The following is a 22,248-nucleotide window of genomic DNA, read 5'->3' on the forward strand; positions in this document are numbered from 1 at the left end:
GGGGGGGGGGGGAGCGCGGAATGCGCTCTCGTCGCGATTCTCGCGCGCCACGGACCTCTTTTTTTTTCACTACTCTGTAATCGCGGAAGAGACGCGCCGTGTGTTGGCGCGCGCACACACACGCGTACAGATCGTTTGCGCCCGCCAAACTACACCGGGAGGTCATCTCGGCGCCTGTCAAACGCGTCGTTAAAATTTCACACGGCGAGAGTACGACAGGAGATCCTGCGCTATTTCCCAAATAGCGCGGGAGAGCGCGCGCCGTGCGAAATGTGCAATTTTCTACGAGTCTCTCGCGGCATCGAGCGGACGCTGAAGGATTTTTCAGAGTATATTCAGTCGAGTCGTGAAAAACGCCCCCGAGGATTTCCTCGATTTTTCGGAGCGCCTCCGCGTACAAATTTCCGAGCGCGATCGCGACTCTCGAGACAATTTCCCGAGGCTTCGCGGAACAGAACAGCAAAAGGGACTCCTCGAGGATCTCGAAGCCACTTCAGGTGGCGGACGCCTCGTTTCTCGACGATGCGCTCCCGGACGCGAGACGTCGTCGAGAACGTCGCCGGGACAAAACGCACGTACACGTGAAACGCACACGCGAACAGTGAGGACAAAAATGACGACGCGGGTAAATAAAAATGAGAAAGCACACTCGACACGTACCACCAGTGCCATGTCGCGCTGTTTCGACTTCTGGACGTGGAGGATTCGCGCGCCCAGCTCGAGTAATTTCTTTCGCAGCTGTTTCACGGAGACGCCGAGCGTCTGCATGTAGCGACGCCTCAGCTTCATTTGAACGGAGCCGCCAGGTTGTCGGCGTGCCGGAAGCAACCACTGACCAACGGCCGGCGTCGAGTTGACATAAACGCACCACCGACGACAACACCACTTTCGCCCTCGTCGCCGTCCACCCTTGTCGCGCCGCCGTCGAACAGTTCTCCGAGCAACACGAAGAAGTCGCGTTCTCGTCGTCGTTGACGTCGTCGTCGTCGTCGTTGTTGCTATTACCGTCGTCGTCGTAACGATTTCACCGCACCGACTCGATCACCACTGATTTCAACTGCTCGTCACCGCGACGCGACGTTGTTTCTCGCGAACATGACGACGCTCTGCCTCGGCACACCACCGATGCGAGATCCCCGGCGACCCGGCGGCTCCTCTCGTCGCGAGAGGAGGAGAGAGAAACAGATCTCGACGGCGCTTTCGCCAAGAGAGAGAGACACTGCCGTAGTACTGCCGGTCGTCGCGGTTCCCGTGGCTCGGTCCACCGACGACGACGATCGATCGGGGCCCGTTAGGAGGAAGCGACCCCGTTCCCACTTAATTCGATTGTATCCGGTGCTCCGCGCCGGCGATCCCACTTGACCATAAGCGTTACGGTCGTTTAACGGGCGTCTAATGGGAGCAGCGCGACTCCGCCGGTGTTATCCCCTTCTCTGCGGTGTATCGCCGCGTAGGAGGAGGAGGAAGAGGAGGAAGGAAAGGAGAGGAGGAGAAGGCGGGAGAGGCAGGAGGCTATCTCTCTTTCTCACTCTGCCTGCGAGTACGTGCGTCTGCTGTCGCCTCGTAGCGAGATTCCCAGAGATTTCCGGGAATGAGAGAGCAACAGATAGAACGAGAGAAAGAGAGAGAGAGAGAGGGACGAGTCACTCTCGTCGAGCGGCCAGTATTATCAAAGAGTTCGCTTGACGCGTACGCTCATTCGCGCTGTCTGGCAGACGTTGAATGACGTCGAGGTATACACTCGTCGTCGTAGTTGTCATCGGCAGCAGTAGCATCGGTGGCAGTAGTCTAGACAGGCCCGACCTTGACTTCCGAAATCATCTCGCGCGTTCGCGTCGTCCTTCTTGTATCGCTCGTAACCGTCGCGTCGCGTGCACTTCCAGTTGGCGGGGCTCCTCCGAGGGGCCCATCGAAGGCCTTATTCGCGGCCGAGGATCCACCGTCACGTACCGTCAAGGGATCTCCGCCCTCGTGCATAAATCCGTCTCACGGTCGGAAAAGCAAGAGGGGAGTCGCGCTGCGTACGTACGTGCGTGCGTGCGTGCGTGCGTGCGTGCGTGCGTGCGTGCGTTCGTTCGTTCGTTCGTTCGTTTGTTCGTTCGTACGTACGTATGTACGAGAAAGCCGACAGTGAGAGAGGATGGGAAACAGGGACAGAGAGCGAGAAGAACAGGGGGCAGGTTGCGTGAAGGAGCGAGGACAGAGATCTGGCGAGGGATAAGCACGGGCTGTTGGCCGAGTTCCCGCCGCTGCAGGCGGCGGAGAGAAACGTCAGCGCTGCTCCGCGTCGCTTGTTCTCTCGCGTTGGCGAAAGTCGCGGGATATGTCGCAGGACGACGGGCTCTCGTGTCTTTCCGCGGCTTTCCTCGTGACGACAGAGGGGACGTCACTCTCGTCGTCGTTCTCTTGCAAGTCTTTCTCTCTTGTATGCGCGACCGCGTCTCTTCTCTCGGCGACACTTGACTTTCGTTGTGTCGTCGCGCCACACAGCTCCGAACATACACACACAGCACACACACGCACGACACAGGACGGAGGCACAGGACGAACGTACGAAACGGCGTCCACTCGCGCTCACACTCGCTCGATCGCGATGACGCGCGCGAGAAATCGCGAGGACGGTCCTGGGTGCCGCGACGCCGCGCCCCTCATTGACACTATCCGTCGCACACCACGTTCGACGGCAGACTGAACGCGTCCGGTGTCTGTCAGGCCGCAGCACCGTCGGACCAGCCGCCCCTTTTCCTCGTCCCCTTCGCGTCGACCCCACTTCGAACCCGCAGCGTTTCCCCTTCGCTCCCTCCAACGCCGTCAAAGTCGTCGTCGCTGCCACTGCCGCCGCCGCCACCACTACCACTACTACACTACTCTACTACTACTATTACCACCACCACCACCACCACCACCACCAGCACCACCACTACCACCACCACCACTACCGCCGCCGCCGCCACCGCTGCCGCCGCCGCCGCCGCCGCCGCCGCCGCCATCGCCACCGCCGCCGGCGGCGCAGTGGCCGCATTTACCTCCTCTCGCTCCGCTTCTCACGAAGCGTTGCACCGCGCCGCGCCGCGTCGCGTCTCGTTCTGTCTGCCCGCAAGCGCAACAGAGATCCACTCTGACTCTCTGTCGGTCTTTCTCCTTCTCTCTTTCTTTTGCGCTCTTTTTCGCTCCTCTCGTACGCACCCACACCCACACGCGCCGCCGCCGCCACCAGACGCTGCCGTGCGTGTATCGCGGGTGCCCGATCCACCGGCTGATTAGCCCGGCGTGTCGTCGCACGACGCAAAAATCGTCCGTGTTCGCGCGCTCTCTCGTTCTCTCTCTCTCTCGTTCTCTTGACGGATGTTGCGCTCTATCCTCTTCTCGCACGAGGGTTCTTTCTATGTTTGTGTGCGGCAGCGACGATTCTTAGAGTGCACAGCTTCCGATTGAGAGATACATCATATGTTAATCCGATAATAATTAGCTCAATCCTCAAAAAGCGAAGCTAATATCGAAATAACGGAGACCGAGTCTCCGTGGTGCGAAGTGCCCGATATGAAGTTTGTGGATCGTAAAAACGTATTGCATAATTATCTCTCCGCGATTCATTAAATACCAGACACAATTGCGTGGTCCGACCAAACACAACAGAATCGATATCGAGCCGAAGTGATAACGCGCGCGCGACGAGATAAAATTTACACGACATATGTATCTGCAGCAGCCTATTTCTGAATTCTCGAACTTCTATCATGCGAATGAAGAATTATCCGTGCGATTTCGATATCGATAGGAAGGGGGGGGAGGATCAAATGTATGCGATTTCATTAGCATCAGGTCGATCCGAATTATTCGAGAGCGACGATAAAACCGGCGACAGGAAGAAATACGCGCGCACGCATCGTGGACAAGTTAAAACGCGAGCTGCATTTCATGTAGTTGAAACGCGTCGGTGAGCGCGGAAAACAGGTAGAGACGCCGCTCGTTAACATTGTTTCGCGAACACGAGACCGTTCATTTTTACAGCGAGACAGAGTCGGCTGGAATGGGGAAGGGGGAAAAAGCAATGTAACGTTCAAAGTGTCGGATGATCAGTCAGAAAATCGCGGCGCAACGCGAGCGCGTAATTTGCGCGCCCGTGGGCGCGGGGTTAGTCGCAACAACAACGGGCGCATTATAATCGATCCCTGTTAATTCGCGCGCGCGAGCTGCATCGCGCTGCGGGGGATGAAATTACGCTTGAAATTATATCAGCTTGTTATTCCGGTCCCCGCGGTGTGTCGATCGATCGACTCGCCGCCTCGCTTCAAGATTAATATCGTAGATCGAGTTACTCGATTTAATGCGCGTCCGTGGAACCCGGCGAGACGCGAAGGGTCGCCCCGCTCCTTCGTGAAAATTGCACTCGCGCGAATATCTCGAGATCGCGCGATTCACTCGTTGGGATAGTCGCCGAAGGGCTCCCTAAATAGGAAAGAGCGACCTCTTCCTAGCCAATGACTAGCCAGAATCTTTGGTTATCGGCTAGTTCCTGACCAGCTTGGGCGACACTTGCTTCGCCAGTAACTATACCGATGGATTGTTACAACATATTTTTACTCATACACCAATATAAAATATTTTTCAAGTAAAAGAACATACATTTTCTTATAATCTTAAGAAAATTGTAACTTTTCATAAAAGCAATTATATATCCTATAAAAGAATTTAGATTTAAGTAAATAATCTGTTAGTACTCTCTCCCAAATAAATATTTACTAACTTTCTGATATTTTTTTTTTCAATTGTGGACAAAATTAGTCAGTTTTTAGTCAGTTTCTAAACCAAATTTTTTTTTACAAAATTCAAATACTTATCATCGCTTGATTCTTCCTCTGTATTATAAAATATGTTTTATTATTCAATATAAAAAAATTATGTGAAACTCGTGTTTCAAAAGGTAAAATCTTTACACGTGCAAATTTATTCATTACTGAAATGATTTTAGCTTTATTTGCCATTTTCTCTTGTCTAGTTTCTGGTCATTAACTGGTCAAGAAATACAGACCAATATTTTCCACTGTCCAGTTCCTCTGGAGATCGTTCTACTTGGATTGTTTCGGAATTTCGGATCGAGCATATAGTCGATTGCCAAATTTGGATTGACACATTTGGATACACAGTTTTTTTCTTTCGCTAAAATTCAGAGCGATTCCTCGCCGACTAACGTTACGATTTCGTGCACGGTGCACACGATTCAAGGATATAAAGAACACCGGAAATTTACCCGGGAGAAAATTTCGCGAAAGTCGTGATGCGGAAATGCGCGCCGACGCTACCGTCTTTCTTGCGCGTGACGTGCGCGGAGTAATCCGGCGACTGGGAGTTGTCATTAATTCGACGTAACTTTCGAATATATCCTAATCAATTATTTTCGTCCACCGTTCGTCCTCTTATCGAAGAAATATCGCCATGAATTATGCCTCTTCCTGTCACTATAAGCCATTGATATTTTCGCTGAAGCATTTATGCGCGCGTGTCCAAGAGTTAGGAGGCCGCGCAGTGACCTTGGGATTCAGGAATACATATCTCGTGCCGAATACGCGCATACTTTCCCCATGAAAGATCGATTACCGCCTCCGTCTGCATTCTTAAGACACGTGAAATACTTACTCGATTAAGATGATGTTGGATACCGACATCACGTCAGAGTTTTGCAGTTTCCTTTCTTCTTAAATACATGCATCAAATTAAGAATGCTGTTGCATGTACTAACGGCTGTCGCTAAACAGTTGCATGAAATCGACAAGAAATTTTTTTTTATAATTGGTCGGTAAGTAAAATTTGTTGAAAAAAAAAGTTGATTTCATGCAACTGTTTAGCCGTTCATATTAATGTTTGTACTTTAAAATGCAAAAGCATTTTGATGCATCCAATTGGAAGAGAAGAGAAAACTACGAAACGGCATTATCCATTATGCGTTGGTATCCAGCATCGTCTTAAGTATACACCGCGAGGCAAACTCTACGTGATTTCCATAATTCCGCAATATTCAAAAGTAAAATCCACGCAGCGGTGTGCTCGCGCGAGAACGAGGTTCCATCGACACGCCATCCCGGAGACTTCGTTTGCTGCCTCGACTATCAGCCGCGAGTATCTCCTTAATCGCGTCTCGCGGCTTACTTCTGTCGGAGATTCGCCGGAGAAACGCGTCCACCGTCGAACTTTATCGCGCGTCGGGAATCTCGCTGCACGCACCTGGCGCGTCGATATCTATCGATCGGGCACGAGAAGTACAGAAAAAAAGGCCCAGCGCGGCGGCGGAGCCGAATTCATCGGCACGGGATTATCGAGAGGGTCTGTCTGACCTATTTTCTCCCGTGGGCGCGGATATCCGCGTGCGTCGCGCTATTAGCAGTCTATTGTGACGCAATCGAGCCGGCCTCGTTCTCGATCTTCTCGTAGGAAAAAAAAAAAGCGTACGGCTGGCGGCCGGTCAATCCTCCCGACGGAATTTCAACATTGCCCCCGATCGCCGAGCGAGCGGGCGGGCGGCTTCTGCGTGACGCGCGGGTGGGTGCGTACGCGCGATGTACACGGGCGCGTACACGCACGCCGTTAAGACACTACCAAACGGTCGCTCTCACCGAGTGTGTATCGGTCGCCGTCTCGCGCGGAGAATACGAGAGAGAGAAAGAGACAGAGGAGGGAGAGAGAGAGAGAGAGGGAGAAGGTCGGTCGGTCTCACCGACGATTTCTCACACCCGCGCGCGTCGTGAGAGCAGCGGTGCGAGCGAGCTGGCGAGCTCAGCGAGCGGCTGGTCGGCCGGTCGGCAGGAGTATGAGAAAGAGAAAGTAGGAGGGAGAGAAAGCTGGGGCGGCCGGTAATGGCGGTGACGCCGCGCCAGTCTGGGTAGAATGAGGGACGAAAAACAGAGAGAGAGAGAGAGAGGGCGAGAAAGGAGGAAGAGCGGATAAAACGCGAGTTGGAGAAGCAGAGGGAGGAGCAGGAGAGAGACAGGCAAAAACGAAAGAAAGGTGAATCCTCTTCGAGTACCCTCTGCGACGTCATCTCGCTGGTCGCTCGTCGGACGGACGGATGGACGGACGGTCGGTGGAGTCGCACCTTAAGGGGCACCCAACGGCGAGCTCGGGAGTGCGCGAGCCTCGAGGGGTCGGCTGAGTGAGTGAGTGAGCGAATGGCGACCTCACTCACCTCCTCACCTCGGCCAAGGTCGTCCGTCGTCGGCGAACCGTCTGTTTCCGACGTCGTTTCGCCCATCGTGGGTGCCGACGACGTCTGCGTCTCGCGCGCTCGTGCGCTGCGCGTGACTGCTCGTTGTACAGTCATCGTCGGCTAGAGGAGGTGCGACACAACACGACATGGTACGGTACGGCACGGTACGGTACGATGCGGTGCGGTACAGTGCGACGCAGGACACGACGCAGCCGGGCGAAGCCCCTATTCGCGCGCGTTCCTCCTTCATATTTACCACGCGTGCAGACTCCCGGTTACGAGCGAGACGACGGGACGACGCAGCAGCAGCAGCAGCAACAGCAGCAGCAGCAGGGCTGCTGTCGCCGGCGGTGTTTGCGCGCTCGCGGCACGCTTGCGGAATTCCGACGCCGCGCCGCTTGTTTACCAGCCCGAATTAACCGCTTCGTGTACGCCCGGCGATATAGCGCGTATAATTAACTCCTCGTCTCTACCCCTCCCTTCTGCCGTCTCCTTCTCCTCCTCCTCCTCGTCGAACGGACGCACTCGCGAAGTCGCGCCAAGCGGGCGAGACAGCGCGAGAGACGAAATGCGACGACGACGACAAGGAACAACCACCCGTCCGTCCGTCTCTCCCTCCCACCCTCCCGTTCGCCCACGCGGAAGCTCACGAGGATTCCCACGCTCCGAGATTCGCGCGATCACGAGCTCGCGCGCCGGGTATAATCTCTCGATGCCACCTCGAAGTCATCGTAATCCGCAATACCGTAATGCACCCGGTAGACAACACGTGGAAACTGCCGCAAACGAGCGCTATAAAAGCGAAGCTCGCATTCCGCGCTCGTACGAGACGCCGACGACTTTTATTGCGCGGCACAATAAAGGTCGCTCTCCTCTACGTGCTGCTTGCGGAATGCGCGATTACTTGCTGCTGTTGCGGCCGCGACGTCGCGAAAGTCAACATCGTCTGACACCGCGCGTGCGAGGCGGAACGTGCGTGAAGAGACGCGGGTCGCGCGCGTGCGACAGTAGTGCGTCTTTTCTCCGACTCACGTAAGACATAACGACGACGACGACGACGACGACGACAACGACAACGACGACGACGATGACGACGGCGGCGGCGGCGACGAGAACGGCGACGGCGGTCTCTCCTATTCAGACTTTATCGTCGGCGCGTGTCTGCGGGCGACGGCGTTGCGCGTGTGTGAATGCCGCTTAATACGCGACGGCCGCCGACGTATCTCTGTGCGCGCGAGACGGCTGCGGCTGTGTGTATGCGTGCGCCGTCTAGACGGGAGGTTGCTGGGACCGCAGGAGGGTCGGCGGGGGTGGGAGGAAAGACAACGGCGCGGCGAAGGGACCGAGAGAGGAGCGCCGACTCGACGGAGGTGGAAAAAGGCCAGGGAGGGCAGCGAGACGAAAGAGAGAGAGAGAGAAAGAGAGATAGTGGGGGGTATGATAACCGGCTATCACCGGGGTGATCAACCAGCAGCGACACCGAGGCACCCGGCGACTTGCCGCGGCCGAAGGTGAAGTTGCCTTCGACATATCGCGCAACCCTTTATCCGTTTTCTCGCCGTTCTTGGGGTCTCCTCGTCGAGATATCTTTCGCGCGGCAATGCGCGTCGAGAAACGGACTTCGCCGAGCTTCCGTGAGACAATCGTATCGAAATGCGCTTCTCTCCGGGAGCGATAAGTCACACTACTGCCGACGTTTGTCTGGAGGGAGGAGACAAAATGAAAATGAAATGATTGTTATCAGTCTGCACGGTGTGTCGATGATCAAAATTATAGCTCGTTATCCGATACATGTCGTGACGACGCGCCTTTTAAAGGTCGAGCGCAACTTCTTCCTCGACGATTCCGACGTTAATGAGACCCTGATTCTTCCCTGTATTTACAGATCGCCGTAAGTAGCGAAAGAACGTTTGGTCAGCCGTGGCTAACTTGGAAATTCGACCGAGCTTCGTCCCGGTAGTTGTCACGCGAGTGATTACTTTCGCCGGGTGCTCGGGTTCGACTCGGTTGGCCACCCCTGAGCTATCATATCTCAGGGTCGTCGGTACGGGTCCTCCGTTCCCCATTTCTCCCCGACGATCTTTCCCCTTCCTCCTTGCCGCCTTCCTCGTCGCACTCCCGTTTCTCGTCTCTGCGGCGCGCCGATCCGCGCACGGCGTAACCTCTGCCTCCTCCACCACCATCACCACCTCCACCAGCAGCAGCAGCAGCAGCAGCAGCATCGCCGCCGCCGCCGCCGCCGCCGCCGCCGCCACCGCCGCCATCGCCACTATTGCCGCCGCCGTCAGTATCGCCACCTCCAGACTCGTATCCCGAGCCGTACGCGCCCGACGTTCGCGTCGACGTCGTCGTTACACACGTCAAGATGAAATAAGTGCGTCGCGAAAAAACATCAATGACGCTACGGTAAAAACAGTATTAATGTCTGAATAATTATAAGAGAAAAAGCATCGAATCGACCTTCGCAGGCTACTTCAATTTCTCTACCTCCCTCCCCATGATGCTTCTTGAATATTATAAAATAATACGAAGGCGGGAGGTAAAATATTCACGAGAGGTGTGGAGAATCGTGGACGAGGTTCTTGTCAGAAATTGATCTTGTACGAGAGGCAGCTGGGGTTTAAGGGTAAAACATCTCGGGTACCGTCCACCGCGTCGCGGGCTAATCACGGCACTAGTCACCACCCCGTCGTTACCCCCGCAACCTCCATTTCCACTACCGTGACTACTCTTCCCTCTCCTCCAACTATCTCTCTCCCTCTCTCTCTCTCTCTCTCTCTCTCTCTCTCTCTCTCGGGCTTTCGTCCCTTTAGTCTCGTCCTCGCCAACTCTTCCTCTACGCTTTCTCTTTCTCTCTCTCTTTCTCGTACGCGCTTCGTTGTCGTTGTCGTCCTGCCGCCTCTTCCTCCTTATCCTCCGCGGCGCGACGACGACCAGACGAGCGCGATAACTCTTCTTCTATTCGCCTTCGCCGCTTCTCTTTTTGGTTCTCTTCCGATTACACTTTTTTTGCTCTTATCTGCCCTTCGCCAAGACTTCGGCGTGTTATCGGTGAAGGGGGAGCTCGCGCGCGCGCTTGTTGCAGCTTCAATCAGGAGCGATGCACTCGAGAAAGAAAGAGAGAGAAGAGGAGAGAGAGAGAGAGAGAGAGAGAGAGAGAGAGAGAGAGAGAGAGAGATGCGTCAACTCGTCGCGCAGTCGTTTATTCGAACGGTATGAGGAGAGCCGACCAAAGCTCAAGGGGGGATGCGATAAAGAATTCGTACCCTCTCGTTTCTTTTTCTTTCTCTCTCACGTCGGGCGTCTCATGCGTCGTATCCTCCGCCACCACGTCGGATTGCTTCGCATTCTCCGCGATTGTTTTCCATCGCAAAGTGCCCCGTAAACCGACGCGTCTGTTCGTCCCGTCCTCGGGCGCGCGGGGTATTACACATTCCCGCGAAATATCCCCGTCAAGTCTGCGCGCGTCCGAAATATTTCTGATCGAGTAATCTGCTCCTGAGTGCGCGCGACTCCGGGGTTGGCACGGATTATTCTCCGCGTCGATGCGTCGCCCCTGCGAGCTCCCGGCACTCGCGACGGGCTCTGTTTACGTCCCGGAGGCTCGCGAAATACGCGCGAGTTCCTGGCGAAAGCGCGCCGCCGCGCGCATTATAATCGTTTTTGGCAGTGCACCGTTAATGTTGGCGTGCGCTTCTCGGCTTTTACCAGCCGGTGGAGGAGAAGCCGCCGCTGTCCCGCCGTGGTCCGCGCACGACGCGACGTTTCGTCACGAATAATTGAAGATGATTTATCGCGATACGTCGACGAGGAGCGCGGAAACACGCCGGTTGTACGTGTTCGCACCGCGGCGCAACAGCGTCGCCGAGTTCGCGGGACAATCTCTCACGTGTACCCCTTCAAGTCGGCCTCGAGGCCGACCAAATGATTCCGACATAATGAATAATTTGTTGACCCCAAGGTGACGTGGGGTGTATGCCTCGCGGAATCTTGCTATTCCAACGCGCCACGACGCGTCGATCGACAATGCTGATAATTCACGTTAATTACGATAATTACATTCTCTCGTCAGTCTCGACGTTTTCGAGTACTGTCATTAATTAAGTCGTCGCGCGTTCTCGGTCAGTGGCCGCTTCAACGCGAAAACCTCAGTCGACGCGCGCGAGGGGAAGGTGGTTAATTATTCGAGCGCTCCGAGAGCGCGCCAATGCGCGCGGAAATTCGTGTAATTTTGCCGCTTTTAATGCAAATAACTCCTCGAGCGAAACAAAGGATGTGGTCTGAGACGAGCGTACTGACGGGCGCGAGCTTGCGGACGCGCGGCGATAACTGAAAAGATACACGCCGCGTGTTCGTTGGAGCACGACTTGGACCGAGTGCCGAAGCGCGAGCGAGAGGCTGGTATAATTAACCACGTTAATATATATAATTAACGATACGCAAGGGGGATCGTGGTGAGAAAAATGCGCACGGTGAATGCAGTTTCTCGCGACACATATCGAGAACGGAGATGCTTGTCGATGTTTATAATTGACTGAAATGTTCGGATGTCTCGCTTTCAGGACGAAAAGGACGCATCAATGTGCGCCGTTGTTATTATTATTACAACTAAAAAATTATCTTTAGCGGAATCTTCTTATAACAGCTATAGAGTTCTTTTGAAACTCCAAAAGAGAGAGGAATATCCTAACCACGATATTTGGCACAAGTTTCCCCGCTTAGAATATGGGATTACTTTCTTCTAGAGTCTTTTTCTCGGGTGTTGGAATATTCTTTTTTTGGTTTTCGAAGAGTCTCTTTCGAAGACTCTTTCTTTTGAGAGACACCTATAAGGAAGAATTTCCCTAAAAATATATAGAAAATTGCGTGTATGTTTGTGGTCCACTCCCCCATAATCCTTTTATAAAGTCTTTAGTCAGTCTGGACGAAATTTTGCATAGTTACTCTCTAGTCTAGTTGACACTTTGTGATAACCCGAGCGAGTAATTTCAGTTGGTAAGATTAAATTTCTCGGCGTGTAGGTAAAAATAATGTTTACGAAATTGTCTCGGATAAGGCTCTCGTGGGCTTCCTCGTTGCTCGTCGAGCGTGACGTCACGATATCGTTTGTCAGCAACACGCGGAAGAATAGGAAGGAGCCGCGTGTGCTCAATCGTGCATCGGCGATCAGCAGGCCTTAAGTGCCCCGGCACTTACGGCAAACAAACATCGTGCCCGCACAACGAGCGCGAGAGTGCAGTCACGTGTAGGCTCGCTCGTGGCAATCGGTGGCGATGTTAATTAGCGATGCATTAGACGCGTGGACAAGGCGAGAGAGACGGGCCGTGCGTCCTGTTGTGTCTCGTGTAGTGTCGTCGAGAGGGAAAACGTAAACAGATAAACGTCGCACGCGCGGATATCGCGCACGAGGAGCCCCTCTCGATGGCGTATTACGTTTCCCGCGAGTCTTGTTTTGGCGAGCTGCAACAGGGCAGATGACGGAGGCGGCAGTAGGGGGGCACTTATCTGCCGAGCGTCTAATAATATCATTAATTACATCGATAAGCGCGATCTCGGCGCGACGCATCGAAGAAGAGGGCGAGACGAGAGACAGAGAAAGAGAGAGAGTGACAAGGAGCGCGATGATTCTCCGCTTAATCGCCACGCATCCGAGCGGGAAGGCCCGATAAAAACTTAATGGAAACGATACTTTCGTGCTGCAGATACACCGACACGGGCCGTGAACAGTGAGTGCGCGAAACGAATCAGAGTCCTCACGATTAATCCCCGTTGCGAGAGACACGTTGTGGAAGAGCGAACGTGTAATCGTCGACACGTGTCGGCCGGGCTTCTCTATCTCTCTTTCTCTCTTTCTTGGAGATATTTCTCGGCTTCGACGATCTTCCAGAGATTTTTGCAGGCGACGTCGTGCACAACGAGTGTCGCTTTGAAAGAGAGACGACGATGTACGCGGTGCGCCAACGCAAGGGTCAAATTCTCGTCCGAGGTGAAAGCGCAATGCGGCTTTGGGTAGACATGTATAATGCAAAACGAAAAAAGCACCGAGATTGCGTCCCAAAACGTCTTTTTTGAGGAGGATTTTACTGAAAATTTTGAGTTCACCTTACATATACCATACACCGAAAAAAAAGTGATTGAGTTAATAAGATGTTGCTCGAAAGAATAAAATTCGTTCAAGCAAACGTTTAGTCGATTGAGCGAATTGTATCATTGTTGCGACCAAGTTATCAATTGATTAAATGGTTGCGATTTAGTAACTACATAAACGCAACTTATCTGCTGCATACTAACGCCTAATTGTCGACCCAACTGCTTTTTTCTTCAGTGCCGATTTTCAGTAAAATTTTCCTCAGAGAGAACGTTTTGGAATACAACCTGGCATTCTAAAAGTGGAATAACGAAAAGTCACAATCAATGTCAGAAAGACCGCGGGACGATACAACAAATCGTTAATTGTAACGAATACGGTGCAATTGTATCAAAACTGGCGACGTTGGGTCATAGTTTTGAAAACTGAATACCACAGGACGAAATATTGAATGCGTGAAGTCGGCGATAACTCGTTTTGCAACTTTGTGGAGCGACTTCATGCTTTCAACGTTTCGAGAGATTGTTCTGATATTCCCAGTTTCATTCGGGGTTGTGACTCTTCGAGACGTTGTCTCATTCTTCAAATTTCGGGATTCTTATTTCCCGGGATTATGCATGTCCCGGAGCTTTGTTCTCGCTAATAAAGTCTTCACGTGCGTGCCAAAGTGCGCACACATCCGTGGGATGTGGACGCAATTCCCGCCCCCCATCTTCGTCGTCGTCGTCACCGTGTATTTTCGCTAATTCGGATTCCGCTAATCTCGACGCATTGCGAAACACCGGATCGGGAACGGCTCGGCGAACACCTCGTGATTTATTAAAGGCGATGGCGGCGGCGACCCCGTGATAATCGGAAGAATTCGTTTCGCGCGCGCAAAAGCCGGCGCGTCAAAACCGATTAGTCGCGCTTGGCCGCGGATATGACGGATCCGCGGTCGAGGTGGCGCGAGTGCTGAGCGACGATAAGACCAGAGAAAAAGAGGGAGAGATATCCGGAACCCATTGGTCAATGTTGAAAATCCATCACAACAACGTCGCTAAGAATGTTTTCCTGTTTCGATAAGACGCCGCGCTACTGATAATCTCTCGCCGATAAGTTTCACTATAACGCAAGAAAAATGTGGTGGAGACGTGTTGACAGTTCAAACGGCAAATATGCCGATTGACGTCATTTTTCCTCTCGCCATGCATACGACGCGTGAAATAGTTCGCAAAATCTCCCCTCTCGCATCGCGCTCGCTCATCTTCTCCGAGCGCTCAAACGACGATTCTTCACGAGACACCCTTCAATTGTCAACAGACAATTGTTGGATCGTCAGAGTGTTGGCGAGTGTTAAACACCGACGGCCCGGCAAATTAGGCGCGAGCAACAGCGACTGAATGATCATCGCGCTACCCCGGATACTAACGGAAACAGAAAAGCGCGCTCTCGAGGGTGCGGGAGATTCACGTTATCTGCTCGCGGCGGTTGTTACAAGATAACGCGCGCGCCGAACGATCGAAACGATCGTGGGAGATCGTCGGTGCCGGCTGAACAGGCGCGTGCGTGCGTGCGAAAGGACGCAGGAGGGAGCGAATCGGCGAGATCGGCGAGTTCGATCGATTTCCACCTGGTAAGACGGGGATTTCAAAAGACCGCGACGGCGATTAAATCGATCGGATTACGGCCGATCGTTTCGTCGAGCTGTGTTTGCGAAATCTAAGCCGGCGCGGAGAAGAAGAGGACGAAGAGATTACTCGGGGTCTTCGCGGAGGAGCGCAAAGACGAGGGCGCGCACAGCGGCCAGGCCGATCGACCGACCGACCGACCAACCAACCGACCGACCGGCCGGCCGGCCGGCCGGTGTCTCTCTTGCATTCCTGCTCTCCCTTTTTCCTCGGCCGATCTTCCGACCAGGGTGACCGACCTCGACGTCGTGCCTGCCGACGTCGGACCGCCGGCGAGAGCGAGAGGAAGCAAGATGAGAGACGCGAGAGAGAACGAGAGAGAGAGAGACAGGGATAGGGCACCGCGCGTCAACGGCCGGTTTTTCGCCGAGTCGGCGCGAGCTGCCGACGTTTCAGCGGTTGCGGTTGATAACGCGCGTGTTCGCGCGCGGGTGCGTGTAATCGGGACACCGTCGGCGCGATCGCGTAGCCGCGACGTCGCCAATTTCCCCGCGGATGTCATCGCCTCCTCGCGCTGGGAAGGTGCGAAGGTGCGATCGCGCGAGAAGAGGTCGGTCTCGCCGTGGAAAAACCGCGGGAACTTGGGGTCGTGTCACTCAAAAAAAGCAATCTCGCGGTCATAGCGGACATCTAGATGCGAGGATCAGCTAAGACGGATAAGTGACTAGCAAACACTGCGATATCGTAGCGACGTTTCGCATTTAATCAATATAGACGACAGAGAGACGGAATTTCTATCTCAACTGTTTGTGAAATTTAGCAAGAGAGAGTCTCTCTCTCTCTCTCTCTCTCTCTCTCTCTCTCTCAGATTAAAGGCAGTCGCACTGCTTATCAAAGTCAACTGTGATAGACGGGAAGGACAGGCGACGAGAGAGACAAACGAGTGTACAATCCTCTCCCTTATATTTGCTTGTAAATATTGCTAGAATACTGCTGTTGCTGCAAATTCTACCTGTACTACAATTTTCTAGCAGATGCAAAACAGCCACAAATTTCATATTTATGATATTTAGAATTCTATCTGGAGCAGCAAAACATCTTTTCGAGCATCTTCGTAACACTACATGCGAGACTTTAGCCCTCGTCAAGTTGGTACAAGTATCATTGATTTAATGAAATTACAGCCTCTACGATTTATCCGTGAATATATACGTGATGACGTTCAGGCGGATATTTTCCCCGACACGCGGGGAGAGGAGGTCTTGAAATATTTCTATTTATTCGCGCGCACGAAAAGACTCGCGAGGATTTAATATTAAACAATTTCCTAAAAGCTTTCCCTCATTCCTGAGGGGAGGGTCGTCTGCTTTACGAGAGAGACACACGCGTGTCTCCTGCTCTGTGCGTGCGCGACGGGAAGAGGAGAATTTCACTCTCAATCCTGCATACTCAAAATCTCCTTTTACGGGAACCCGAATTTCTCGCGGTCTACTCCCGCACGATACGCTCATCTTTTATGTATATCAATAAGAAGATACCGGCCGTGTGGTGAGACTTCTCTCCTCGTGACGCCGTCGTGGAGCCACCGCGCAAACAGCAGCAGGCCGCGGAGGCCGCGCGGAATGGCAGGAAAATGAACGAGCGATTTAACGACGGGGGCGAGCGTTAACGAGCTAGAAAACTAGCGGAGATTTGCCCCACCAAGCGGATTACGGTCACGTCTCGCGCACGATAATAATAACGTGCAATAACGCTATCGCGCGCGATCCGATTATATCGCGACGTAAGGACGTAGTTATCTGGAAGCGAGCGCACAGCCACGGTGTACGTCCGCGCCGACTGCTGAGCGGCATAGCAATAACGAGCTTCTACGACCAGTTATCAATTTTATAATGGATATAATTTGGGCCGCAGCGTGTGGAAAAAACAGCGCGTTTTTGCGCGCGCACATTCCGCGCCACGCGTATCGGCTTGCGCTTTGATTCTCGATTTCGGAACGTCCGAGATGTTCGCGGCGATTAGCGCGGATGAGCTGCGACAGTCTCGGCAGGCTGTCAAGACCACGATGTCGCGCTCTTTTGAAGAGAATCGCGCTCGCAGCGATCCTCAAAACGGGACATTTCCCCGTCGTTGATATTACGCCCGTGAAATATTTCTGGGCGAATCTTTGCCGACTAAATGGAATGGATTAAAGGTTAATTAGAGGCTAACTAAAGTATAGCGAGACTGACAGTCGCACCACGTATCGATTGATATTCCTCCTCCGTGCGCTAATTCACACTGTTCCCTGCACCGTATCGTCGGGGATGTGTGCGGGGCTCGTTGGCGACCGCTCGAGTCCCGCCGGCCGATTAAGCGCGCGCCGTTGCTCGTTTTCATAATGACAATACGGCCGGATAACGAGAAAAAGAGAGAAAAAGAGAGAGAGAGAGAGAGAGAGCCAGATGAATCAGCCGTCGAGGCGTTTACCGCCCCTTCCGGCGCGAATGAGTCCGCGTAAAAGCGAAACCTAAGGGCTCTGAGTAGTTGCACGACTTGAAGGAGTTCCTTTGGAAATTTTTTCCAAAGAAAATTACGAGACACACATTTTTTAACTAGTCAGTATGTTTTTATCGTGCTTTGAAGATTGTTACATAGTTTTTCTCATAACTCGCATATTAGTTGAGTTACAGAGACTTTTTGGAGAAATAGATGAAATCAAAATTTGGCAAAATGGCGAACTCGGAAGATAAACCGTGATCCCACAATTTGTTTCTCGAGTCCGCCATTTTGCTAAATTTTGGTTTAGAGATCTTTCAATGATCCCATTTCAGACGATAGCGCCTCATTCATGTAAAATAAGAATCTGGCTTGCTTTCCTGTTTCAGATCACTACAAGCAGCTATATCACGCACAGCGGAGCACGCGAACGTGTTACACCGCGCTCTGTAAACTCATCTAATGTGCGAGTTTTATTTATGAAAAATATTATGCAACTTCCTCAAAACATGATAAAAAATATATGTTTTATAATCTGTGTGAAAAAATTCCAAAGATACTCTTTTAATAACGTGTCTATAAATTACCCAGAACCCTTAATCATTTCGTTACTAACGCGACATATGTTTTCTCCAACCATAATAATCTTATGCAACTGAAAAAACAGCTTTTTGCTGCGGATAAAGCTATCACTCTACTTGTTGGGATAAATTTAACCTCTTAAAAACTCACTAGGACATTAGTGCCTTATCCCTTTGACGCCAAATATAAAACTTTTAATTTCTTTTAACAAATTAAATATTAATTAATTGTTAATATTCACTATATATTATATTAATATATTTCACGAAATAAAAAATTGTATTTTTAGAAACGGCATTGATAGCAAAAGGGTTAAATATATCCTATAAGATCAGATCCACGACATAACTTAAGGCTCAATCTCTCGATTCTTATCTGCCGATTATCTGCCACGAGAGAGGCGATCGCATTCCTCGACGGAGGAATTTAGTTCTCGCGCGTGATGATCGTCGACTGATTATTCTTCCGCATCGTGAATGATGTTCTCGGAAACGCATATCTTTCGTGCGCGTAGATAAAACTCTGGATGTTTACGGGTTAAAATAGATCTCCGATAGAAGATCCAGTTTTCAGCAGAGATTTCCGATTTCGCGCTAGATGACCGACGATCAATGTGTCAAACGACAGTTTATATCGAATGATCTCTCCTCAAGGTCTTCTCGGAAACGATATGCGCATCATTCGCGCGAATTAGAAAAACCAGAAGAAGATGCAGCTCGTGTTTGCGGGCCGTGCGCGCAGCGACTGCATCGCTGCAACGCGCGACTCGCGTTGGGATTTATCGGTCTAATTAGTCTAATAGGAGGATATTGCGTTCAATGTCAGAGTGGTGAGAAGAGAATCAGGCGGCTGCAATTAGCGTTAAATGCAGCCTGCGAATGTAGATCGCCACATTTGCGTCATTAACCACAAGGGTCCATCGCGGAATCTTACTCGAGTCAGCCGACTTCGGCTGATTCAGACTCCCGACACATCGCGTAACGAGACTCCCCACAGGCGCTACATTCTCCTATAATTTCCTCGCTTTGACATCACGACTGTCACACATTCGCGCGAAAAAACATCCCGATAAACACAAACTACTCGATCCTATTCTCGTGACGTGCTCACAAGTAGTTTTTCTCGTCCTTATGAATCTTGCGTCTCTTTCCTTCGCAAATCTTTCTCCCTCTTTCTCTGTCTGTCCGACTCCTTGTTACGATTGTTTCTGCGAGATGCGAAGAGCGACGCGGCGGATAGTCGCGAGATAGTCGCGCCGCTCCCTCTCTCTCTCTCTCTCTCAACGTCTCTCTATCCGCGGAATTCGTGGCGGTGGAAAGAACAGAGGTGGAGAAGAACGGCGGTGTAACTCGACGACGGGAACGAGGCGGGCGGCTGCGTATACGGTCCGTCCTGTCTCGTCTCGGTCCGCTCCGTCCCGCTCCGCGGCCGCCGCTGCCATCGCGCCGTCCCGCTCTGCGTAGGGACGTCAATCAATGCCTTTTCAGGGGATTGCGTAATCGTCTAGACTAGCCGGCCGCCGTTTTATCGCTCTTATCGACTCGCCAAGGACGGACTGCGCAGTCAATGGCGATGACGACCGCGACGCCGGCGTATTATTACGTCGAAGCGCGCGCGCGGCGGCGGCGTAATCGCATAGGTACGCACGTTGCACTGCGCTGCGCGCTGCGCTTCACCGTCACCACCGCCGCCTTCGGGCACACGGATATATCGTGCGCGGCACGAGGTGTTGGGTAACGCGAGACGTAAAGCGAGAGAGGATACACACGTCTATCGATGATGGGCGAGTGCTAACGCCGGTAGATCTTCATGCGACGGAACCGTTGGCGACGTTCGCCCTGATAGCGTGTGCACGTGTCAAGGTAAAAGTACCAATTCCCGGACACGCAGCTAATCCTGAACGTTCTTGTTATTCTGCTCTTTAAATATGAATATTTAAACTTTCAACATAGAATGTACGTATATATACTCGATACTTGTGTATAATTTTATGTTGAAAGTTTAAATATTTATATTTTAAGACCGAAACAATAAGAATGTCCAGGATTGGGCATTGGTACTTTTACCTCAAGTAAGCCGCACAGCGTTTCATTCGATCTGTTTCGAAAACACGGGAAATCTCTATTTTGGAACCTATTTTGGCCTTTCATTCTCTCCATTATTCTATCGACACGCCTCTTTGCTGTTCTAGGCAACTATTCTGCAATGGCGACATAACTAATCTCCACAGGATAAATGGACGAGGACAAATGTGACTCGCATCTCAAGCAATTATTATGTAAGTATGTTTATTAGAATGACGAGAAACGATTTGTAACGGTAACCGTTGGTGATCTGTTTCCTCAACGATCACCAAACGTGCCTTTATTCTGAGGGATTGCTCTCAATGTATGAGCTTCGTTGAGACGACGCCGTTCGACCTCCGTGAACCCGAAGTGGTCGCCCGCCCCCGCCGCGACGATTGGTTCCACAATCGGTCAATATAAATTATAATGTCGTTTACTTATTCAAATGGACGTGACAAATCGACCTGCTCGTAATAGTTACATTACTGAATGCTGAATCGCGGCGGTATTAGTCGAGCTGGGACTTGGCGATTACGCCGTCGAGGAAGTGTGCTTAATGCGGACGTTAATGCGCTGCACGACGATTACAATACGAAGCTCGATTCCCGCGCGGTCACTCGATGCACCGATGAGGCGGAGAGAGAGAGAGAGAGAGAGAGAGAGAGGAGAGCCATGTCCGTGGCTTCCGCAAACCTTTGCAACGGCGGAGTTACGTCCGGTTACTTCTGAAATACGCCGGGGAGACGCAGCACAAGGGAAATCACGCGCGTCCTAACGAGCGCAGCTCTCTCTCTCTCTCTCTCTCTCTCTCTCTCTCTCTCTCTCTCTCTCCCTCTCTCTTCACGAATGTATGGAATTTTTCATATTTTTCGGACGTTTTACGTGCTCCAAGCCGCCGCGCCGCAGACGCGATTGCGGTCGCGGCCTCATGAAACATTCCGCGAGTCCCGTCGGCCATGAGATACTCCGCGACTATGTGTCATCGGACGACTGATAATCGTGGTTGCATCAATGATTGCGACACCGCGCACCGGTGTCTGCGCCGCGCTATATTTTACAGTGACTTCGTCTCGACGTTAATTGACCTTTGTCGCTTGTCATTAATTACTTCACGTCTCAGTAAACGTAGGATATACCGGGACCGCTTCTCCCGGGACGTGTTCCTTTTCCACGACTGCTCACTCTGTATCAGTCTGCTCAGTCGGATTTTTGTCTCTTCTCTCCAAGTTCCTCGGAGTGAAACTTCGCTCAAACAGTGGCAGAGTGACCACTGCGAGCCGCTCGAATTCGAGACTAAGTTTTCACTTATACAAATCAACTCTCGAGTCGTCCAGTGATTATTTTCACTCGATGTCGAAGAGTGAATCCGATCTATATACTTCACTGTCACAGGAACGTATTCACTTTAATCGATCCAAACATTCGCTCATGTGGAGACAGAATCCGTTTCAAGTTCGAGCGGAATATTTACTCTCAAGATTTTGAGTGACAGTATTTTCGCTATCGCGCTGCGAGTAAAAATACCGCCACTTTTCACTCGTTTTGAGGGAGATTTCGCTCCGAGAAATTTAGTGAGCGCGGTAGCGTCAAGGAGAAATCTCGTTTCGCAACTTTGCGATTTTTCGCACTGCTTGATACATGTATCCTCTTTATACACTGCTCGGAAGAGACCCTTTTCCCAAATAACTAGACCACTTGGTATTATTTCAGGTATTGTGAGTATATCCAGTACCTCAATCTTCATAAAACATCTCTCGCTGCAGTCCGACCAAAGGTCCGGTATTCCTACGGTTAAAATGGAAATTCCTGCCGGACTCGTCCGCCGAGACGAGAGCGACAGGTCGTCCTACGAGGCCCCCGGGGCCGTATGCAAATTCCTAACCCGTCCTGTTTACTATTTTCGCTCACGCCGAGCGTCGAACGACCACGAAGAAGAAGACGACGACGCGAACGCGACGACGACGACGACGGCGGCGACGTCGAAAAAGCCAGCGGGGACAGCCCGAGGCCGAGGTTAAGACCCGGTTACCGTGGCTTTCGGGTCGCGGCCTCGTCCGGGGACTGGGACGAGGCTGTTTGGGCCCGCTCCATAAAAGAAGTCACGGTCGTGGGCGCAGCGTAAGACGGCGACGGCGGAGGGAAGTGTCGTCTCGTCCGCATTAATTCTAACCAGTCTCTCTCTCTCTCTCTCTCTCTCTCTCTCTCTCTCTCTCTCTCTCTCTC

General features: G+C 52.1%; 2 protein-coding genes across 2 annotated transcripts in view; one reads left to right on the plus strand and one right to left on the minus strand.

The window, feature by feature from the left end:
- The window catches only part of LOC116849146 (ell-associated factor Eaf-like), a 37,809-nt gene extending 34,904 nt beyond the window's left edge, over positions 1 to 2,905 (minus strand). Inside the window, exon 1 of the mRNA XM_032826024.1 lies at positions 661 to 2,905. Within this exon, the coding sequence (XP_032681915.1) occupies positions 661 to 789 (129 nt within the window). The 5' untranslated portion in view covers positions 790 to 2,905. The remainder of the gene's footprint in view (positions 1 to 660) is intronic.
- Positions 1 to 22,248, plus strand: part of LOC116849145 — a 93,959-nt gene that overhangs the window by 56,242 nt on the left and 15,469 nt on the right. The gene's annotated exons all lie outside the window — the stretch shown is intronic.

The sequence above is a fragment of the Odontomachus brunneus genome, unplaced genomic scaffold (genome assembly GCF_010583005.1).
Source record: "Odontomachus brunneus isolate Ranch 3 - 2012 unplaced genomic scaffold, Obru_v1 Obru_scaffold_107, whole genome shotgun sequence".
In the NCBI taxonomy this organism is placed as follows: Eukaryota; Metazoa; Arthropoda; class Insecta; order Hymenoptera; family Formicidae; genus Odontomachus; species Odontomachus brunneus.